General features: G+C 40.6%; 1 protein-coding gene across 1 annotated transcript in view; it reads right to left on the reverse strand.

Annotated features, from left to right (window-relative positions):
* Window positions 1–18,777, reverse strand: part of WDR4 (WD repeat domain 4) — a 19,752-nt gene continuing 975 nt past the window's right edge. The window contains exons 2-11 of the mRNA XM_065677038.1: window positions 18,714–18,776; window positions 17,730–17,876; window positions 15,383–15,539; window positions 14,657–14,769; window positions 12,541–12,601; window positions 11,148–11,246; window positions 5,742–5,806; window positions 4,063–4,246; window positions 3,104–3,173; window positions 1–554 (exon numbers count right to left, since the gene is read on the reverse strand). Of these exons, the coding sequence (XP_065533110.1) occupies window positions 352–554; window positions 3,104–3,173; window positions 4,063–4,246; window positions 5,742–5,806; window positions 11,148–11,246; window positions 12,541–12,601; window positions 14,657–14,769; window positions 15,383–15,539; window positions 17,730–17,876; window positions 18,714–18,776 (1,162 nt within the window). The 3' untranslated portion in view covers window positions 1–351. The remainder of the gene's footprint in view (window positions 555–3,103; window positions 3,174–4,062; window positions 4,247–5,741; window positions 5,807–11,147; window positions 11,247–12,540; window positions 12,602–14,656; window positions 14,770–15,382; window positions 15,540–17,729; window positions 17,877–18,713; window position 18,777) is intronic.

Here is an 18,777-nt window from a genome sequence, read left to right on the forward strand (position 1 = left end):
AAAAGTCACATCAACTTTAATCAGCATAATGCCACCTGAAGAAGAAAGCCTGAACACAGTAGGCAAAAAGAAAATCCTGTTTCAAGGAAAATACTATCTCAAGGATTTATATATCATGCATTAGAGATTCTTAGAACTGAAGCGCTAACACCTGCATGCTGCTAGAAGCTTAGGCATATTGTAAATGCATTATCTGCTGCAAGCAGGATATTGGCCTATCACGCTAACTGAAAACCCAAATCTGAATAAAAGGTTAAACCAGTCTTCCATAATTCATCTTACATTTAAAAACAGTCCGCAGTCGGATCAGTTCCTTTCAGCATGGCAAAAGTTGTTAGCCAACAAAGAGTATCATAGTGATGATTCTTCAGTCTTCATCTTTTTTGTTTGTCCATTTGCACCATGTTGCAGATCCTGCCTTTTCTTTTTCTTCTGCTGTAGCTTTTCCTCTTTCTTCTGCTGTAGCTTTTCCTCTTTCTTCTGTAGGTAGGTGTCCATGTCCTCAAATGAAGCCTTGTAGAGATTGCTGTAGTAGCTCTCTGCACCAACAAACCCTACAATCCGGCAAAGCAAGAACACAAGACAAGTGCTGATTCCCTTAATGGTCTCATCAGCTACTTCCTGTACTGCAGTTCTGGATAGTGGCATTTCAACTCATTTACTGTGGTCCTATCCACTTCATTAAATACCAGCATTTACACTGTGTAAGCCTGGTTTGTGTTGGTAAGCTTCTGTTTGGCATCCACACAGTGAAGCATAACCTTCACTTTTTGGCTAAAAAATTCATACACAGGCAAGCACCTGACACTGATTAATGGGTGCACACAGCTCTCCTTACACATAGGACATCTGCAGACTTCAAGACTTCTGTTTTTAAAACAACTGCTGTTGCATCTTATTGTTAGACATCCCACCGAGCTGTTCCCCAAGATATAAGCACTGCGAAGGTGCACGCTACCTAACTGTGCTTCTCTCATAGACTTCTCTCCATGAATATTAACTTGGAAGAAACTTAAAGAAGTAGAATTCAAATAGTGATGCCCTACAGCACATATGCATTTTCTAAGCATTCACTCCCAGTTTTGTTACACCTTCTGTGAATTCAGCGTAATATTCATCATACCATCTCCAACACTGTAAGTTTAGACAAGTTTAAGAGGGAGCTAACCACTATTTAAATACCCCAATCAGATTGTTTCTGCAGAGAACAAAGAACTGGACTAGCTGGCTACATCCAAATTTCTAAATGGTATCTGACAAAGTCAATGACCTCTAGGTCTCTCTGTATTCCTACACTTTCCCACTTCCCAAAGTCCTTGATCTTAAAGGATAAATGGAAGGAAATCCAGTATTTGCCAGGGTTAGGTCCTGAAACTGATGTGCTGCTCCACAGTAATGTACATGCAGCATCCCCTGTTTCTTGGTAGACAAACAAAACAACTTTCCCTTGCTGGAGCACAGCAAAGGTCATGCTTTTGCTTTTGAGGGTCTTATGTAACCAATTCAGTTGTTGGCTTTTGGCCCTGGAATAAACTGTGTGCTGTCAGTTTGAACATCCATGCCACTCTCTCTTTGACCAGTCTGCACTAAATCTTGCTCTGTCTTTTTCTGACATCAGTTATTAGAGAATGTCAAACTGTTCAACGGGTACTTCAAGACTGACCTATGTGTCATAAATCCTACAGAATCAGCAATCAGGTGAAACAAGTTTATAAAAGGACTATATGAAGGCATTAAGACTGGGTTAAACAATATAATGATCACCTTTTTTAAAATGAGTAGCTACCTTTTCAAGCACTAATTATGCAGTGGAATAAGTGCTCATCAAATGAGCCTCCCCTTACCAATTAACGATAATAGACACTGTCATCTGAGTAGTAGTCTCCCTTTCCCAGCTGTAGATATAGCCAGGTACCACATTTCACAGCAATTTGCTACACTGTCTCATTACACTGAGAACCTTTTCCCCCCTGCCCGCTCTTTGTACTTCTCTGTTGTAAATATGAGGTCTCATTTTCACTCAAGACCTTATACTTCTAATTATCTGCCTGGCTGTAACTACCACGACTGCAACATCTACGTGCAAACAGTCTCCCTTCCAAAGCAATACCTGACTTCCTCTTAAATTTCAAAGACTGTACCAACTTAACAACAACTTAATGACAGCTACCCCCCAAACCATCCAATACTAAAGATTAAGGAGACTTTTACATTCGACTGCAAATTCCTGCAACTCTTCTATCTTTACATATGACCAGAAAGAAAAGACCACAGGACCAATGGGGACTGTAACACCTTTTTTAAGGAACGTTCCTAGTCTCCTAGCAAAGTACAGGAAAGAAATTTCAATTAAGCAACTCTCAATATACAATGAAACATCCACTAGCACACACTGCAACCTTTCTCTACTCTGCAGCCATCACTGCCATAATTTCAGCTTCTAAATAAAGTTAGGTGTTGTTTTGGGTTGTGGCTTTTTTTTAAACACAAAAACCCCTAGAACCACAGGGTGCTTCTGAGCTAGTATTTTTCTGCCAGAGACCGGGGGTGGGGCAGAAATCAAGAACAAAATGAATGAACCCTGACACTAAGCAATTTCATCTGTGATACCATCCAGGGTCACACCCTCCAGCTGCAGCAAGTTCCACATAATCTACCTTGCCAAGTTGGACCCAAATGGCCCATCTTTACAGGAAAGCTGCTCCTCCCATGGCTGTTCTAGTCTTACTATCTCCCCTGTACTTCTGATAAGGCGTCTTGCCAGGTAAGGACAAGACGACAAACAACAATGTTCGATATTACAGCAGTAAGACAGACTCTAGCTGCTCTGTCACAGGGTGTTTACATACATCCCTGTGATAAGCTCTCTTTGCAAAACAGTTATAATGCTACAATTCAGATCTAGATACCTACATTGTCTTTGATAACAGTAACCTGAACACACTTCATGATCTGCACTAACCTCCATACCAGACAGAGCTTGAAGCTGAGAAAACTGACTTCAACAGCCACCTGAACTGACCTGAACTCTCATCTTGCTCCTAAATTTTATGCTTTAGCTGTAAAAACTGCATTTCCTGGGCCTTTAGGCCAAATTTCTCACCTTCAAACACTGCCCAGTTGTCTCTAAGGTATTTTGTCATCTTCTGTAATCCCTTGTCATCAGTTACAGCCTGGGAAAAGAAGGGACACTGATTATTATTCCCAAAATATCATGCAATCTCATGTTTCACAACACACTGAAAATGCAGCTCTCAGAGGAGTACAGTGAAAAGGAAAGCAAGCGTAAACCCTCCAAGATCTCTTTTGGACTCCTTTTTTCCAGGACTGCAATAGAAAGTCACAGTCTGAGAACATGTGTTCTGCTGAGGAAGCTTTGCAGCTTGAAGCAAAAGAAAATGGATTCCCACTTACTACTCTGTAAGGAAAATGAATACCACAAGGAACACATAATGGTCAAAAAACATACTTAGAAGGTTCACTTGAAACCACTTCACGACTATACCATAATTAGCTAGGGACTTACAAAGCTAAAAAATGAGTTTCCAGTTGTTGAATAGGCTATTACAGAGAACTTGACAGCACATCCCTCAATTCTGACTCCCTGTTTTCAGTGAAAAAAGAATCCCCTTAATGGTCCCAGAATGCCTTGTCCCCAAAGGCAGGCATAGGGAACGCTGTGTGGAAAGCATTCCTAAGCAAACCACAAAGGGATTTTGGGTTTTGTGGGGTTTTCTTTAAATACTCAGGTGTAGCACACAGAAAGCATAAGTAATGGTTGAAAGTGCAGAGTACAGCGGCTGACAACCGCTCTACTTGATCCTGCTACACCAGATGTCAGCTTTACCATAGAACATACTAGTATTTGTAACAAGCCCTCAGCAGCTTTGCATTATATGCAGAAGAGAGGTAGAATGAGATGTGTATCTATGACTTTTACTCCATCTCAAGACATAGAGAAGTGTGCCTCTTAGCTTTCACAGAACACAGTTTATTCCATTTTTGTTATGGCCTCAAGACAACACAAAACATTCACGATGTTAGCATAAAAAAAGTATCCACCTTCCACTGTCCATCACATGGTCTGTACAATTGAAGAGGAGCTTCACTGTCTTCCTGCAACATCCATAGTTCTCCTGTTTCCTCAAATGCAATGTCCCAACCTTTATGCTTCAAAGAGATTTGCTGCTTGTAAACTAGCTGCTTGGCAACGGCATCAAGCTGAAAGATGTAGACTGTGGGAATACTTTTGAAAGGAAAAACTTAATTACCATTATTACCGAACCCACCTACAGCCATTACTTGTACAGCAAACTACAAACACCCACTCTAACTCCAAACAGAGCTGAAGCAAGGCCATTAGGAATGGCAAAAAATACCCAAGCACTTCAAGTGTGCAGTTTGCTTACATATTTTAAGCAGAAGCAGTAAATACCTAACACATCAAATGTATTTTCAAGTGTTAGATGAATGAAAAAGCATTCAACACCGTCTTTTCTTGAAAAAAAAAAAAAAGTAGTAATTTCATATGGTTTACTAAGGATTTATATACGGACTGCTGCATCATGGGCACAGCGGCCTACAGAGGAGGCTTACTTGAAGGAATATGTAGCTGAGCACTAGCCATAACAAAGGAAAAGTAAAGGAACTGATGCCCGGGAAGGTAGGAGAGAATGAGAGGGACAGGAAACCTTGACATGGCTGAAGAACAGCCATGCACTCATCTCTGCCTCTCCCCTCAGCACTCATTCCTCTAGCAGACACAGCCCCTATGTACAGAGTTTCCTGTCTCCCTCAGACAGGTCCCCAGTGTGCCAAGGCAGAACAGCTCAGCTCTATCCCATGTGTTTTACCAGGTCCACATGACAGCACTGTTTAGAAATCCTGGGCCATGAAACTGGAAATAAAAGCCTGACACAGAGCATGGGGAGGCCCCTGGGCTAAGTGACATTGGCACAGACCTCAGCTGATATGGCTTTCCCTTCCAGGGCCAGTTTGTATGCCAGTGCAGAAGGGAAGCAACTTAAGCTCCTTGCTCTAGCAAAGAGCAAATCCACTGAGGGGACAGCTTGCCAATTTCATTGTACAGGCAGCTCTGGCAATTGCTCCCTTTCCTGTTGGCAAGGTTTGTCAGGAAGAACAGCTTCCTTGGCAGGCTTAAGATGCTGTGGAGAGGGGAAAAGGGCTTGTCCATCCCTGCAAGACATTTCCCTGCCAGCTTAAACCTTCAGCTCCTGAGCACTCTCTCCTTACATAATGCATATATTTGAACCCAAAAGTCAGTGAAACCCCCCCAATTTTAAACTGAAGCAATGTTGAGGTTTTAAACAGAATGGCCAAACCCATTTACGGGAGCAGAATATAGTAGCAGAATTTTGGTCACTGCATCACCACAGCACCCTGAACAAAACAGGACACAAAACACATGGGTCAAGCACCGCAATTTAGGGAGACATCCTGAGCACAAACCAGGGCTCACATGCATCCTAGCCTTGCATTTCCTCTTGTGAATGAAAGGCATCACGAAGTCTGCAAAATTCAACTAAGCTGGGTAACCCTTACACACACCTCTGAACCCAGACCAAGTACAATGAGGACTCCGAGACCCACCTGAGATGCCTGAAGATCCACAGTACATAGTACTGCAGGCTAGGGGAGAGTTAGAGCACCCAACAGGGAAAGCTGCTCTTGCCTTTGCAAGAAGCTGCAACAATTTGACCCACTATTTCATTTATTCTTACCAGTCAAATAGAATGGCAACAAAACCACCCTGACAGCAGTAGGTTATTCTTGACACAGTGTATTTCTATTAAGAAAAGAAAAAGAAACATCCTTGTAAGTTAAGACCATTTATGGGCAGAAAATTCACATTTCATTTCACGTCTTGGCCCTTAAAATTTAGCAGATGTATTAATTTACAGCAAGTAAAGCAACATAATTACCTTTAAACTACAGTCAAGTATATTTCTGTACCAGTCTTTTCTGTTTTACTAAGTTTTCCATACTTCTCCCTTCACAGCCATCCAAACAGAGGTCAAATGCAAAGGTTTTACTGAAGTACTCTTGATAGATAAGCTAACAGTTGAACGAAAAGTATGCCACCCTCAAACATCCTCTCCTGCAATGCTAATGGCAAACCATCAACTTTAAGCTTGCTCAGCCAGGATATCACACTAGCAATTTAGAGATTATAAACATAAGCCATTAGCTGCTTCAAAAAAAAGGAGATAGCGATGCATAGCTAATATCCTTGCTGCACTGTCTCCTTTTTCAACATGTGTCTGGGTGAAGCCACACCACTTAACAGAAAACATGCTCTGAAGAACAAGACAAGACTGCCAGAGGCCATTTTCCTCATAAAAAATAAATAAAATGAAATAATCCCCCCCCCAACAACAATAAAAAAATACTGGCACCACACTCCCAATTTAGAAGATACCTTGTTTTATCTGTCTGGGAGAGAATTAGAGAAAAATCTTTGCTGCACGAACCATACTACTTGAAATATTCTGTAACTGATTCGAGGCTCCTTGAGTGGGAAGAACTTGGGAGGGGCAGGGAAACTGCAAGAAGATGCCCTAGGGTGCTTTTACGAAAGCATCTGTTATATAACGTGAAAGACAAAACTGTAAAGGCAAAAGGCTGGTTCTCAAGTATATTTTAGAAGCAGTGATAACCAGCGCTTCTGATTAGTATAATTCTCCCACTAGAGTCGTAGCTAGTTAGTCCCTATAGCGCAGGGAAAATACATCATCTTGACGCTCTGCTGGCAGAATTCAGATGCATCCTCAAGTCCCTCTTGAGCCCTCACCTCTTTCCCTAATGCAACACTGATCACTACACAGAACAGAACTTCTGTTTCATCAGCTTAAGTTGAGTTTGGTAGTAAACATGGGATTTTACCCTTTGAGCTGCCAGCTGACATAGGGGTATTGTCAGGGTGCTTGTTTTGGAATGTTGCAATCAATGTAGGAAAGCAAAACAAGCTGTACAGCTTCCAACATTCAAGTCCACAAGTTTAATACCAGAAGCTATTTTGTCAACAGTACATGACTACTAGAAGATAAAACAACTGCAGAAAAGTTAGTTAATTAATGGTATAAATATAGCTGTATAACTATAAATATGCACTATGGAACCCTATTTTTCATCTATATTATACCACGAGAAAAAAGAATAAAATCCATTGTGTCATACTATCTCAAGCAAGAATAGCAGCATGCACACACTTTTCACTCATGTACGTGACTGCCTGTTTGGACAGAAGAGGAGCACTTTATGAAAAACCTTATTAAAAGGGTGATGTTTCAGAGCTCTTGGGAAACACATGGGTCTAGTCTCTTGCTACTCTGCAGAAATAGTAAGTTGTTAATCTATATTTAGCATATGGACCCCTGTTTCACATGGACATAAAAAAAAATGCTTACAGTTCCAAATGCCAGGTAGGATAAGTGGGCTGAATCAGAAAAGCTTTCTGTAGATAATACATTTAAATGTAGTTACTGCATTACGGAGCCATTTACACCACAGCTTTATGAGCAGAAGTGACAGCTCTTACTGTAAACCACCAGTGGGTTCTCTAGGCATTTAAGGGAACAAGCCAAGATAAATATATATAAACTTAAAACCTGAGGCAATTATTTCTCATCACAAAGCTCTGCCTCTCTGGCTGTGTCATGACAAACACGCAGGGTAAATGTACTGATGGGAAGAGCGCACCTACACAGCTGAGTGCTTTGTCAGAGAAACAAAGGGTTCTGTGAACTTGAAGTACACAGCAGTTCTCCTCCACCCTCACTGGGGGAGGGAGGAGGAAGCTTTTTTGATTTGAACCAAGTGCTATTCACAGCTGGACAGACAAGAAAGGGCATCTTCTTTGCAAGCTCTTTCCTTTCCATGTGTGGGTAAGTCAACTATAAGCACAGTGAATGCAAGCCCCAGAGCAGTATCTTGTTCAAGGACAAGCCTATAGAATCAGTTTACTTCAAGACAAGCTATAAGAGCTGTCTGTGATAAACAGATAAACAGTTCTCTTGATACTCTCTGAACTTATTCAGCATTTATATGACACTTATAAGCCTGCCAACACATTAAAATTAACTTCTGGTATCAACTGTGAGAAGGGGTGACCCTATGAAAAATTAATGTACTGGACTACTGGGGTAGGGTTGTGCAATTCATGTTCTGGACTTTAAACAAAATTCTGCTGTCAAGGGGACTGCATGAGGTGAAAGCTCTGAAGTGGGAAAAATGTATCACTACAAATTCAAAGAATTACTCCCATTCTAGTGGGAAAATGAACCGAGGATCTGCAATCCATCAACTGAAACCACTGCTACACTGCTCAAAAATACTCCTATGCTCCCCAAACAGACATATATTCATCATCTGCCAAGCAAAATAACCCACATTTATGTGCTCACATGACACACCATTACTGGTGATTCCATTATCATTGTGCTTCAAGTTGTGTTTCAAGCTTCACTGCATTCACAGCAGTTATCAATGGTAAAAATGAAATGCAAAGCAAAAGAAAAGAAAAAAACACTTAAATCCCCATCTCATCTCTGGCTGCCAGTCATTCGCAGACAGCATGCTAATTACAACCTAAAAAACGCTGACTCAAGAGACTGTTCACTTAAATTCAGTCTACAAATGTCACTCTAGGCTGTGAAGATGATCTTTGATACACCTGGATGTGTAGCACAACCGAATACTACCACCAGACATCATCTCTGGCATTTCTAGAACTATGACGCCAGCAAAACACAAGTCTTTCCCCTTTGGTCCTGTTGATTATAGGGAAAGTACATGTTCACAGCTGTGTAGTGATACAACACAAAGGTGGCAATGCACCACATTAAGGTTTAAATCTGTCATTTATCTATCTGTAATTGCTGGGACATGATGCCTGATCACTGTTCCAAGCACGTATGAATTCTAGAGGCCAACTGAGTCTCCTGCACCGCTCAAGCATCATGCAAATTTAGTGTCATGAGAGACGGATTTTTGAATGTTTGTAAGAGTAGGCAATTAGCAGAATTGTGTGGATTAAAGCAACAGGCAAGCCTGAGGCTTCCAAGACCACTGTTAGGAGAGGCATATGGCAGTGGATAGAAGAACTGCAAAACACTGCAGGAATACAGTTTATTAACTGCTGTGTTATACTTATTAACCCACAGCTGTGGCTTTTCCCCTTCTGTCATTGCTTACTCACACCAAGGTAAAGACGCTAAACAGCAACTCCTCAAACAGTCAAAAAGCACTCCAAATTTCCATGAAAGACTCCATCATAGAGAGTATCCTATGGAAGGCACCTTATCAAGTGTGTTAAGAGACAAGGCAAGTATTACTACACTACATTCAGAAGTCTTCAAGAACATTCTTAGAGAGGTGGAGATTATTTTTAAATCAACTCCTGCTTGCATCAACAAGGTGGTTTTTTTTTTCCCTCTAACCTTTGTTAATTTATCCAATGCTACATTCAAGCTTTATTATATAGTTTAATATTATTTTTTACAAACTTGTAAACAATGGAGTTAGGATTCAGTGTGAGATCAAGCACTTAACGTACGTGCAAGCTATCTTACTAAATGCTAAGCGAGTCTAAGCAACAAGTAGCATTTTTAAAATTAGTATTAGGATTCCCCATTTCACAGTTAGATCCTTACTAGTCCTTGATGATCCAATAAAGCTAGAAGTCTATGTATTTTAACATAAAACTATTTTTTCCTCCAACAGAAATGCCTTGCAACATTACTTCAGACATGGATTTAGTGGCTATCAAACCACGTTGTTTCAACAAAGCAGTCTCATTAGTTACTTTTGAACACAAAGATAAAACACTTTGGCTTTGAAACTCCCCAAGCTGTTTATTTCCAGAAGTAATTTTGTAGGTTTGCCTCAACCTTCATACTCCCCTCCCCACTCAAATCCTGCTGCACCCAGAATGTAAGAAGATACCAGCTATATGGGCTTGTCTCCTAATTTGATACACCCCATTTTTCGCTTGTGAAAAACATGAGCAGTACCTACTTCAAAGATTTAAAGCACCAGACTCAAGCTGATATGCTTTAAAGCACATCTGAGACAGAGATCTCTCATAAAAGAGGTGTGCTTTAAAATATACTTTCAAGTTCAGGAAGAGGTTAAATTGTCCATATAGATACTAACTTGAGCTCCTGCTAACAGGAACTCTAGGTCTCAACTAAGATTCCCATTTTGAATGCTGTGACCTAAGTAGCAGCTGCCTTTCTGGGCTTATGTAAAGAAACTTTATGTAAAGTTGCACATTATTATTCCCACACAAAGAGCAACTTGCTCATGTCTTCTGCACAGAAAAAAAATGCTGTAATTGTCAGGTCTGTCCCTAGGGGCTTGGTCCTAGGGACAAGAATGAATGCTGTTTCACTGTTAATAGGGCTGTATGCCAGTTCACGTGACAAGAAAGAACAAAACCAAAGATCGAGTACTACCAGAACCACTGCTCACATTAGACTAACAGCCCAAATCACAGTAGCACCCCAAAGGCTGCATGATACCACTCATGTATAGGCTGCAAGCTAAAAAGAACTAAGAAGAGAGGGTGCTCAGTTTTCACATAAAGCTCATATTAACTTTGGACACTACCCAGCTTCAGAACAACTCAAAGGAACAAGCCCAGTGCCTTGTCTCCACAGGGCAGTCCCACTGCAGGTGACTGGTTACAAATGTTACAAAACTTCTTTTTGCCCAGATAAATTGCAACTTTAACACTTGAAATTCTAAACTGGGGTTTTGCTGGTTTTGGCTTTTTTTTTTATTGTGTGAATCTTCAGATCTTTCCAGTGTTACAAGGTATTTTCTAGCTAAGAGACTGAAGTACCAGTGGTTTTGGAAAATTTTTCAAGTGAAGCTTTGTCCAGTGTGCAGAGTATTTCGGAAGAATTACAAACAACTGCTTTTGGTCACCACTTGGCACTTCTTAGAAATGCACGCAAGTCACAGGAATGGATTTCAGGGACCTTCTTCCTCTCCTGAAATCCCAGGTTACTGGGTGGCTAGGTCTCACGTAACTTCCAAACCCCCCACCAGAAAAGAGGCACTCCTAACAAAATGCAACAAACACATGTAGGAGTCACATGAATCAGGAGGACAGCAGGGCATACCTGGTCAGTGTTGGCTGCCTCAGTCCCACAGATGCTACTTAGATGACAGCAATGCACTTCTTCACCACTTTTGTATTCCCAGAGTCTCAGAGTTGAATCCTGGACAGATGGAAGGGGACACAAGCATATTACTAACATCACCTCAAGGAAAGAGAGGACGCTTGTGGCCTTCAGCTACATCCTATTTCCCTGAGGAGCTTCCCACATTAAGACCTCAAATTGCAGATAAAGCATTTTAATTAACATAATTATCCCCCTCTATTCTAAATTATTCAATCATGCTAACTTTAATTCTCCTTTTGAAGTGGAAATTGTGTAGCTGGAGGAGTGCATTTTAAGTCTGTCTCAAATAGCAAAGCAATACATGTGCTCAGCATTTTAATGGCAATCCTTCCAGGTTGCCCTTCTCTTCCCTTACTCTTGTTATCACCCAAATTCTCATTTGATTTAGTAATCTTCTGGAAAGAAGCTAAACACCTCTCTGGAAAAACAGTCCTCAAAGAGCATTTGCTAAGAAGAAATACAGCCGTACACAGCACTAATGCTAGAGTTGTTTAAAGAATTATCACAGAATTAGAAGAACAAGAGACAAGAGCCATAGGGTAGCAAGAGCAGCAGCTGAAGTCAAATGCTAAGAATTACTACAATCTTCACATCTTCACAGAAACATTGTTTCCTATGCAGTTTTGGCAGTCTGGGAAAACAAAGCACATTGTTTCCCTTCTTTTAGACCAACTCCATCTACTCACTCTGTACAGGCCCGTCATGACAGCAAGAATGCCATCAATTTAAGAAAAGAGCTGGGGAGAGGGAGGAAGGGCAGGAAACACTTCTTCAATCCTCATCCAAGCATTGTGTAGCACTGCACTGCAATCTCTACACAACATGGATGCACTATGAGGACATACAGGCAAGAACATAATTCGGAGTAAGTCCCACAAACGAAAACAAGTGGGAGGGTTTAAAGGGAGCAACTTTATCATCTTAAAAGCTCCAAAAACACCTAAGACCATTCATTCTCAAGACACTCATCATGGCAGGCTGGTGTAATACCTATTCACTTCAAAGTTCTTTAATAGTCCAATGACTAAAGTTTGTGCTTCAAAGCAAGAATTAATGATAAAGAAACACTGAGGACTTTGTGATTTCTCCATTCCAAAGATCTTATGAAGCTAGCCTTGCTATAAGCACAGTAAAGGGCTCTTATATTATCTACCAATAGAATGGTTAACACTGAACAGAAAGCTGAGAAAGGGGGAGGAGAGAGGTCACACTGTAAATCACGGAAATTATTCCAAGTATCCCAAGGAACTAGGGGAAACGCAAGCAAACAATGGTTTTAAAGTCTAAACTTTCAAGAAAAATACTTTTTTTAAGAAATTGCCATACATACCCCAGAAGCTGACAACAGCAGATCAGGATAGTTGGGTATTACAAATATTTTGCTTACAAACCTAAAGGGAAAGCAGTCAAAAGCTGAAATCTCTTGCATGACACTCTGGTCTTTAAACACACACAGTAAATGAAAACATCAATTTCAAAGAGAACCTTATAATAAACAGATTCTCCACATCAAGTTAATGAGGAGGAAGAAAAAATATGTCTACAGTACTTAATACAATGTATATATACTACACATTCTACTGACTTACTACTTAATAGAAAAAAGTATCTCCCCACCTGCCCTCAAGGAATTCTCCTGACTTCCTCCTGCCTGAGAACACTGCCATTTAGACCAAAAAACACCACTGGAGACAGATTTACTCAGGTAGCATGTTCCCCTTTCTCTTTTCTATGTGAATACTTGTGAAAAAGGACTCTCCATCTTCTTTGCTGCCACCCTTTAAGTACTGGAACATGGTGGTAAGGTCTCCCCTGCGCCTTCTTTTCGCAAGGCTGAACAAACCCAGTTCTCTCAGCCTTTCCTCATATGCAGGCCTCCCAGTCTTTTAATCATCTTTGTATCCCTTCTCTGGACCCTCTCCAGCCTGTCCAAAGCAGGGTCCAGGTGAGGACCAAAACTGGACACAGTATTCCAAATGCAGCCTGACAAATGCTGAGTGGGATAATGACATCTTTATCTCTGATGATGATGTAACCCAGCATCACGTTGGCTTTTAAAACACAACAGATGCTTTTAAAACACAACAATGATGACCCGTACAAAACTGACCTGATCAAAGACTATTTAGGTCTTTAACATTAGTCTCTTCCTTTTATACTATGCCAGTTCTGCAGGTTAGACTACAAAATGATTTTATTAAAATCAGACTGACACTCCAAATTAATCTAAATGCTTTATTAAAACACCTTGGTGGGCAAGTTTAGATAGGTTGCTACCAATATCTCAAGTTCCCCAGTCACACTGGCTTTCTTTCACTCCTGTTTCTGATACAGTGAGTGGACTGCACCATGTTGCATCATCTTACGGAAAAATGTGCCTAGAAGAGTGTTTTTATCCCCAAGTAACTCAGCAGCCCCACAAGCAGAATTAGGTACATTCTCCACCCTGTGCAGGGGCATGCCTAATGGAAGGACCTTCACTTGAAGATGGAGAAGAGAGAAAAGATCATCCTTCCCACTTTATCCAGAGTGAACTATACATTTTATTAGACTTGACAACACAGCAGCACATCATATTTCTACAGGGATGTCCCTATGATCCACCTTCCACAAATCCTTCTACTTGCCTTTCAATTCTTGCCCATAGCAATAGAACCAATCTCAAGAAAAACACCACATTAAAAAGCATGACTCCTTGAATCTACTTCATGGGACCATTCTGCAGCCCCTAGCTCCCTGCAGTCTCACATGCAGGCAGAAAGAGTGCTCTATCTTTCCTATCAATACTGATGTGGTTTTATTGTATCACCACAGAATCTCCAAGCCTGACCTCAGCATTGAGATGCTATTAGTGTCTGTTCAAACCACAAATACTTCCTAAGATTTCCCTTCCTAAGACTGAAGGTAGGCTTTATCCTGAACTAACAATCTCCAGGCTCTGGAGTCTCTTATGGCCAGCAGGTCAAGGGAGGTAATCTGCATACCTGCTCTGCTCAGCAGAGATTACTGGATACAGTAATCCCCAGTACAGTAGATTACTGGATACAGTAATCTCCACCTGGATTACTGTATCCAGCTCTAGAGTCCTTAATACAAGACATGGACCTGTTTGAGCAGATTCAGACTAGATACAAGGAAGACATTTTTTATAATGAAGGTGGTGAAACACTGGAAGATTGCCCAGAAAGGTGGCACATGCCCCATTCCTGGAAACATTCAAGGCAAGGCTGGATGCGATTCTGAGCAACCTGATCTAGCTGAAGATGTTCCTGCTCATTGCAGGGGGGTTGGCTGATGACCATTAAATGTCCCTTCCAACCCAAACCATTCCATGAATCTAACTTAGATCTAGCTATTGTTTAATATGATCTGAGGAGACAATAATTTCATTCACTGATGCACAGTGAAGAGCTGCATGCAGTAACCTTTGCCCACAACGAACTTACTCTCTGTGCCCCAGACAGAACGATACAATATAATAAGGAGCCTTTGCCAAGCTGATTCTGATCTTCTCATCTCTGTCTGCAGTTAAGATATATCGGTCATCAGGACTCAGTGCCTGTTGGTGAAGGGAAGGAGAGATTTGGTGCCCAGTAGTTCAATGCTTGTTTTAATATAGTTCTTCCTAACCAGCAGAAAAAAAGATAAGCAATAAACTGTCTGTTTCTTCTGACTCTGAATGGCAGGTGCAAACATTAAGCCACACTTTGGTACCAACAACGGAAGTACAAATATTATGATAGTGACTTTCTCATTTACTAAGACAAGTGACACTGACTACAATGTCCAGTGAAAGACACTAAGCTGCAACAGTACAGGTGGAAGTCCCACTGCATCTTAAAAAAGAAACAAATTTACCACATTGAAGAGCTCAACCAATGTGACAGACTGCGTGAATATATATTATACCCATATATTCCCATCACCAAGTCTTCCCTGACTGCACCATGAAGACTTTTTGAACACTCACACTCCAAGAATACATAACCCTTTGGTAAGCCTGTTTCCTTTCCAAACTCTGCAGACACAAACTCGGTACGAAGAAATCCAAACCATATACTCCACTTACATAAAAAAGAGCTCCCAAATCTGGGACAAGAGCAACAATAAAAGATCCAAACACAAGCAAGAATGAAGAATTGTACACTAACTACATAGACACACATACTTACAACATCCAGTAGCAGAGACAAGTGACCCAGCTCAAGTTTTCCATCTGCTTGGGGATCTGTTATTGAGTAAGAATAGACGTCACCAGACTTGTCTGCAACCAGAATCTTATCCTCTGCAGCTGTAATAACCAGGGAAGTGCATCTCCTGGTCACGCACCTGAAAGAAAACAGCACAGTCTGAACAGCTCTGGATGGCACCTACACCAAGTCTGGATTCAGACCCAGTTAAACAGACCAAGAGATAAAAAACTCTCAAATGCAACATTCTTGAAATGGCAGCAATGAGAATAATGTTAAGGGAGGGTATGGGCCAAAACAGCCCTCTTGAGACCTATTAAATGGCTAAGCTATGTACTAGCAAACAGCAGGGGGGTGGGAGAAAAAAGAGAGAGACCATTAAAACAGCATGCCTGCACTTTTGCTTAGGTACTTTCTCAACTGAGCATTTTGCCTAGGCAGCCTGACAGTACTCTACAGAAAACTGGTAGACTTTCTTGCACTCTCCACAATAAAAATAAAAGTTAAACACACAGAAAATAGAAGACAATGTAGCAGTTCTCCTAGTAAGTCCCTTGCAGCAAGACATCTAGAAACTGTGCTGAAACTATTTCTCCAGTTGACAATTTTTACCATAAAAGGAAGCTCTCCTTTATAAGCCTCATAGGCTCTTCCTCCTTGCATCCAGAGTCAGTGAGCCACAGTCTCAGGATACCTTGTCCAGGCAAAGCCCTGAACTTGAACACTGACTTCCCCTCATCACCTGCCGGTATTTTACAGTTCCAGTTGCCAGTGTAGCAGGTAACAGTTTTCTTACAACTTTTCAGATAAATGTAAGAACCATGTATGTTAGAAAACAAGTTTTAAAAAAGGTTTAATCACTTAGTCTGAAGAATGCTTCTGCAACTTAACAGCTCCTGTTAGTACTGTTATTTTTTGCTTTCCATAACACCTCTTTCCCAAACCCCTCTATGTCTTATGTGTTAACACAGGACTGCAGGCACCAGGAATCATAGAGAATGAACATTTCTATTCACCTACTGTGAAATCTGGTGACTGCCTGGAGGCAACAGAACAACACACTGTACTTCAGGTAGGAAGACAGAATTGTAATAGTTTTTAGTGACTGTTTATAAAGGACCAAAGAGAAAACATATAGGACAAGAATACCTACTGACACATTCCAGGCTCAGGCAGCACAGTTTTAAAACAGGTTACCCTGCCAGCAAGAAAAAGTCTTGCACCGAGTTCCTTGTACTGCCTTTAATATTAAGCACAAAGATTCAAAAGTTCCTCGTCTGAAACAAGCTGACTACAAAAGCACCATATGAAAATGTTTATACAGCTTGCTACAAAACACCAATGCAAGTTACATAGCTCAACTTTGGAATTCTTTTTTTCATGCAGAGACTTTTTTTGCCTGTATTCCCAGTTTCCTAACAGGAGTTAATGACATTCCCAAAAAAACGCAGCGGTCGTCCTGATTGATCTTTCACCAGAAAACTGAAATATCAAACAATTATCCAATGGTGTATTACGAGCAGGACATACAAGGCAGAGCAGCAGTGAAAACAGAAAGCAGAATGAACAGAAATTTGCCCTCTCTGGTTTTGTCAGTGATTATTTACTCACTACAACATTGGTTAACCCACCAAAGGTCCATCATATACCCCACACACAGCCAAGCTGACAGCGGCTCCATTTTCTTTTGCAACCAGGGCCTCACATTTGTTAGAGATCACCAGAAACAGAGACATCACATGCTGAGACACCTTCTCAGGAAGTCCTTCATGGTCCTCTTACTTTACAATTGTCACAAGCAGCAGCAGAAAACTTGAAAGTGGAGGACCTCTAGTGGACAGCTGCAGACTGTCTTCAAAGAAGACAAGGACAATTGCCAGCATCTCTAAAGATGTGCTTTTAAGAGATTTCTCAAACTCCACGAAACACCTCTTCCTCCAAATCAACAGAAATGGACAGTGCACTCATCAAACTTGTCAGTATTACTCTTACAGGCCCACCCTAATATTCACAAGGCTTATGTAAAGTTTCAGGTCTTAAAACGCAAACAGTGTCTTTTGGAAGGAAAAAAGAGACTATACTTTCTTTGGCCAACAACATAAACATACGCAATTCCATTCTTGGTGTGGGGCATAGCATGCATCACTTTCTGACAGATATCTCTGAATTCCCAAGAACATTAAATTTGTTTGAGCAAGTGCAAGTTAAAGAAAAAAAAGTAAGCTTACTGATAACAAATGGCAACATCGCAAGTACTACTATTTTGTAACTCTAAATTAACCAGCCATAACTCTGTAACAAAGTGACATGCAACATCCTGCTTTCTTACCTGATGCTAACACATTTCCAAGAAGGCTTCGTACAGAACAGAATCAGACGTTTGTTGTCATCTGTTAAGGCAAAATAATCTCCTGATGGAGAGAAGGCAAAAGCTAGGATGTCATCACTTCCTTTATCTGTCTGTTTTCCATCCTGCCTAATAGAGAGAAGACGAACCACAGTTCACAACATGAGTTACTGAAATCCTTAACAGAAGGTTACTGTCACACCATCAAGAAGGAGCATGAAGAAAAAAGTACAGCTATAAAAGTTTAATTTGTGGTTAAAATGTTGGACCAACTTGAACAGTAATGCAAAGAAAAAAAAACAAGAAAAAGGAAACTGATACAAAAACTAAGTCTGTATTGTTAGCTGCTAAAAAACTAACAACATTCCCTAAAAATACAAACAATAAAACAAAACCAACACTAGGGTTTCTGCTAGCAGATCCTTACACAAATTTCACAGAAAATAGTGAAATTGGATACAGGTAAAACAATGTCCAGTAGTTGAACTTAAACCAAGAAAAACACTTTTTCCAGGGTTTGAAATCTCATGACTTACAGAACAGACCTGAAGGATGAGTTATGTAATTGGTTTATGGGTTTTTTTCTAACTTAGACGGTCTAATAAAAAATGCAGCATTTTTCCATAGCTATCTTGATTGAGAAGAGCCATACAGAATCATTGATTAAACTAACAGTGTTTCTCTAAACAAGAAAAAGGTGTAGCCACTCCTCTGGGATGGAAAGGAAACAAAAAAATAATGTATATATCCACCAGGGTTAGCAAAAACACCATCACCTGATAGAGGAGTCATTCCATTAATTTCTTTTCTCAACTTATAATTTCATCATCTTATTACTTTTACCATTACTTTCATCATCTTATTGTTTTTATCATCTCCCTTATGTTATTATTTCATCATGACCACATAATCTCAGAAGATGCACCCTCTAAGAAAACAGCAGATTACCTAAGCAGATTTTCTCACCCTTGATTTCCTAAGGTGGGCTTCTCCGCGTTGACGCAATCGAACACAAAAAGACCATCATCAC

The sequence above is a fragment of the Lathamus discolor genome, chromosome 4 (assembly GCF_037157495.1).
Source record: "Lathamus discolor isolate bLatDis1 chromosome 4, bLatDis1.hap1, whole genome shotgun sequence".
Classification (NCBI taxonomy): domain Eukaryota; kingdom Metazoa; phylum Chordata; class Aves; order Psittaciformes; family Psittacidae; genus Lathamus; species Lathamus discolor.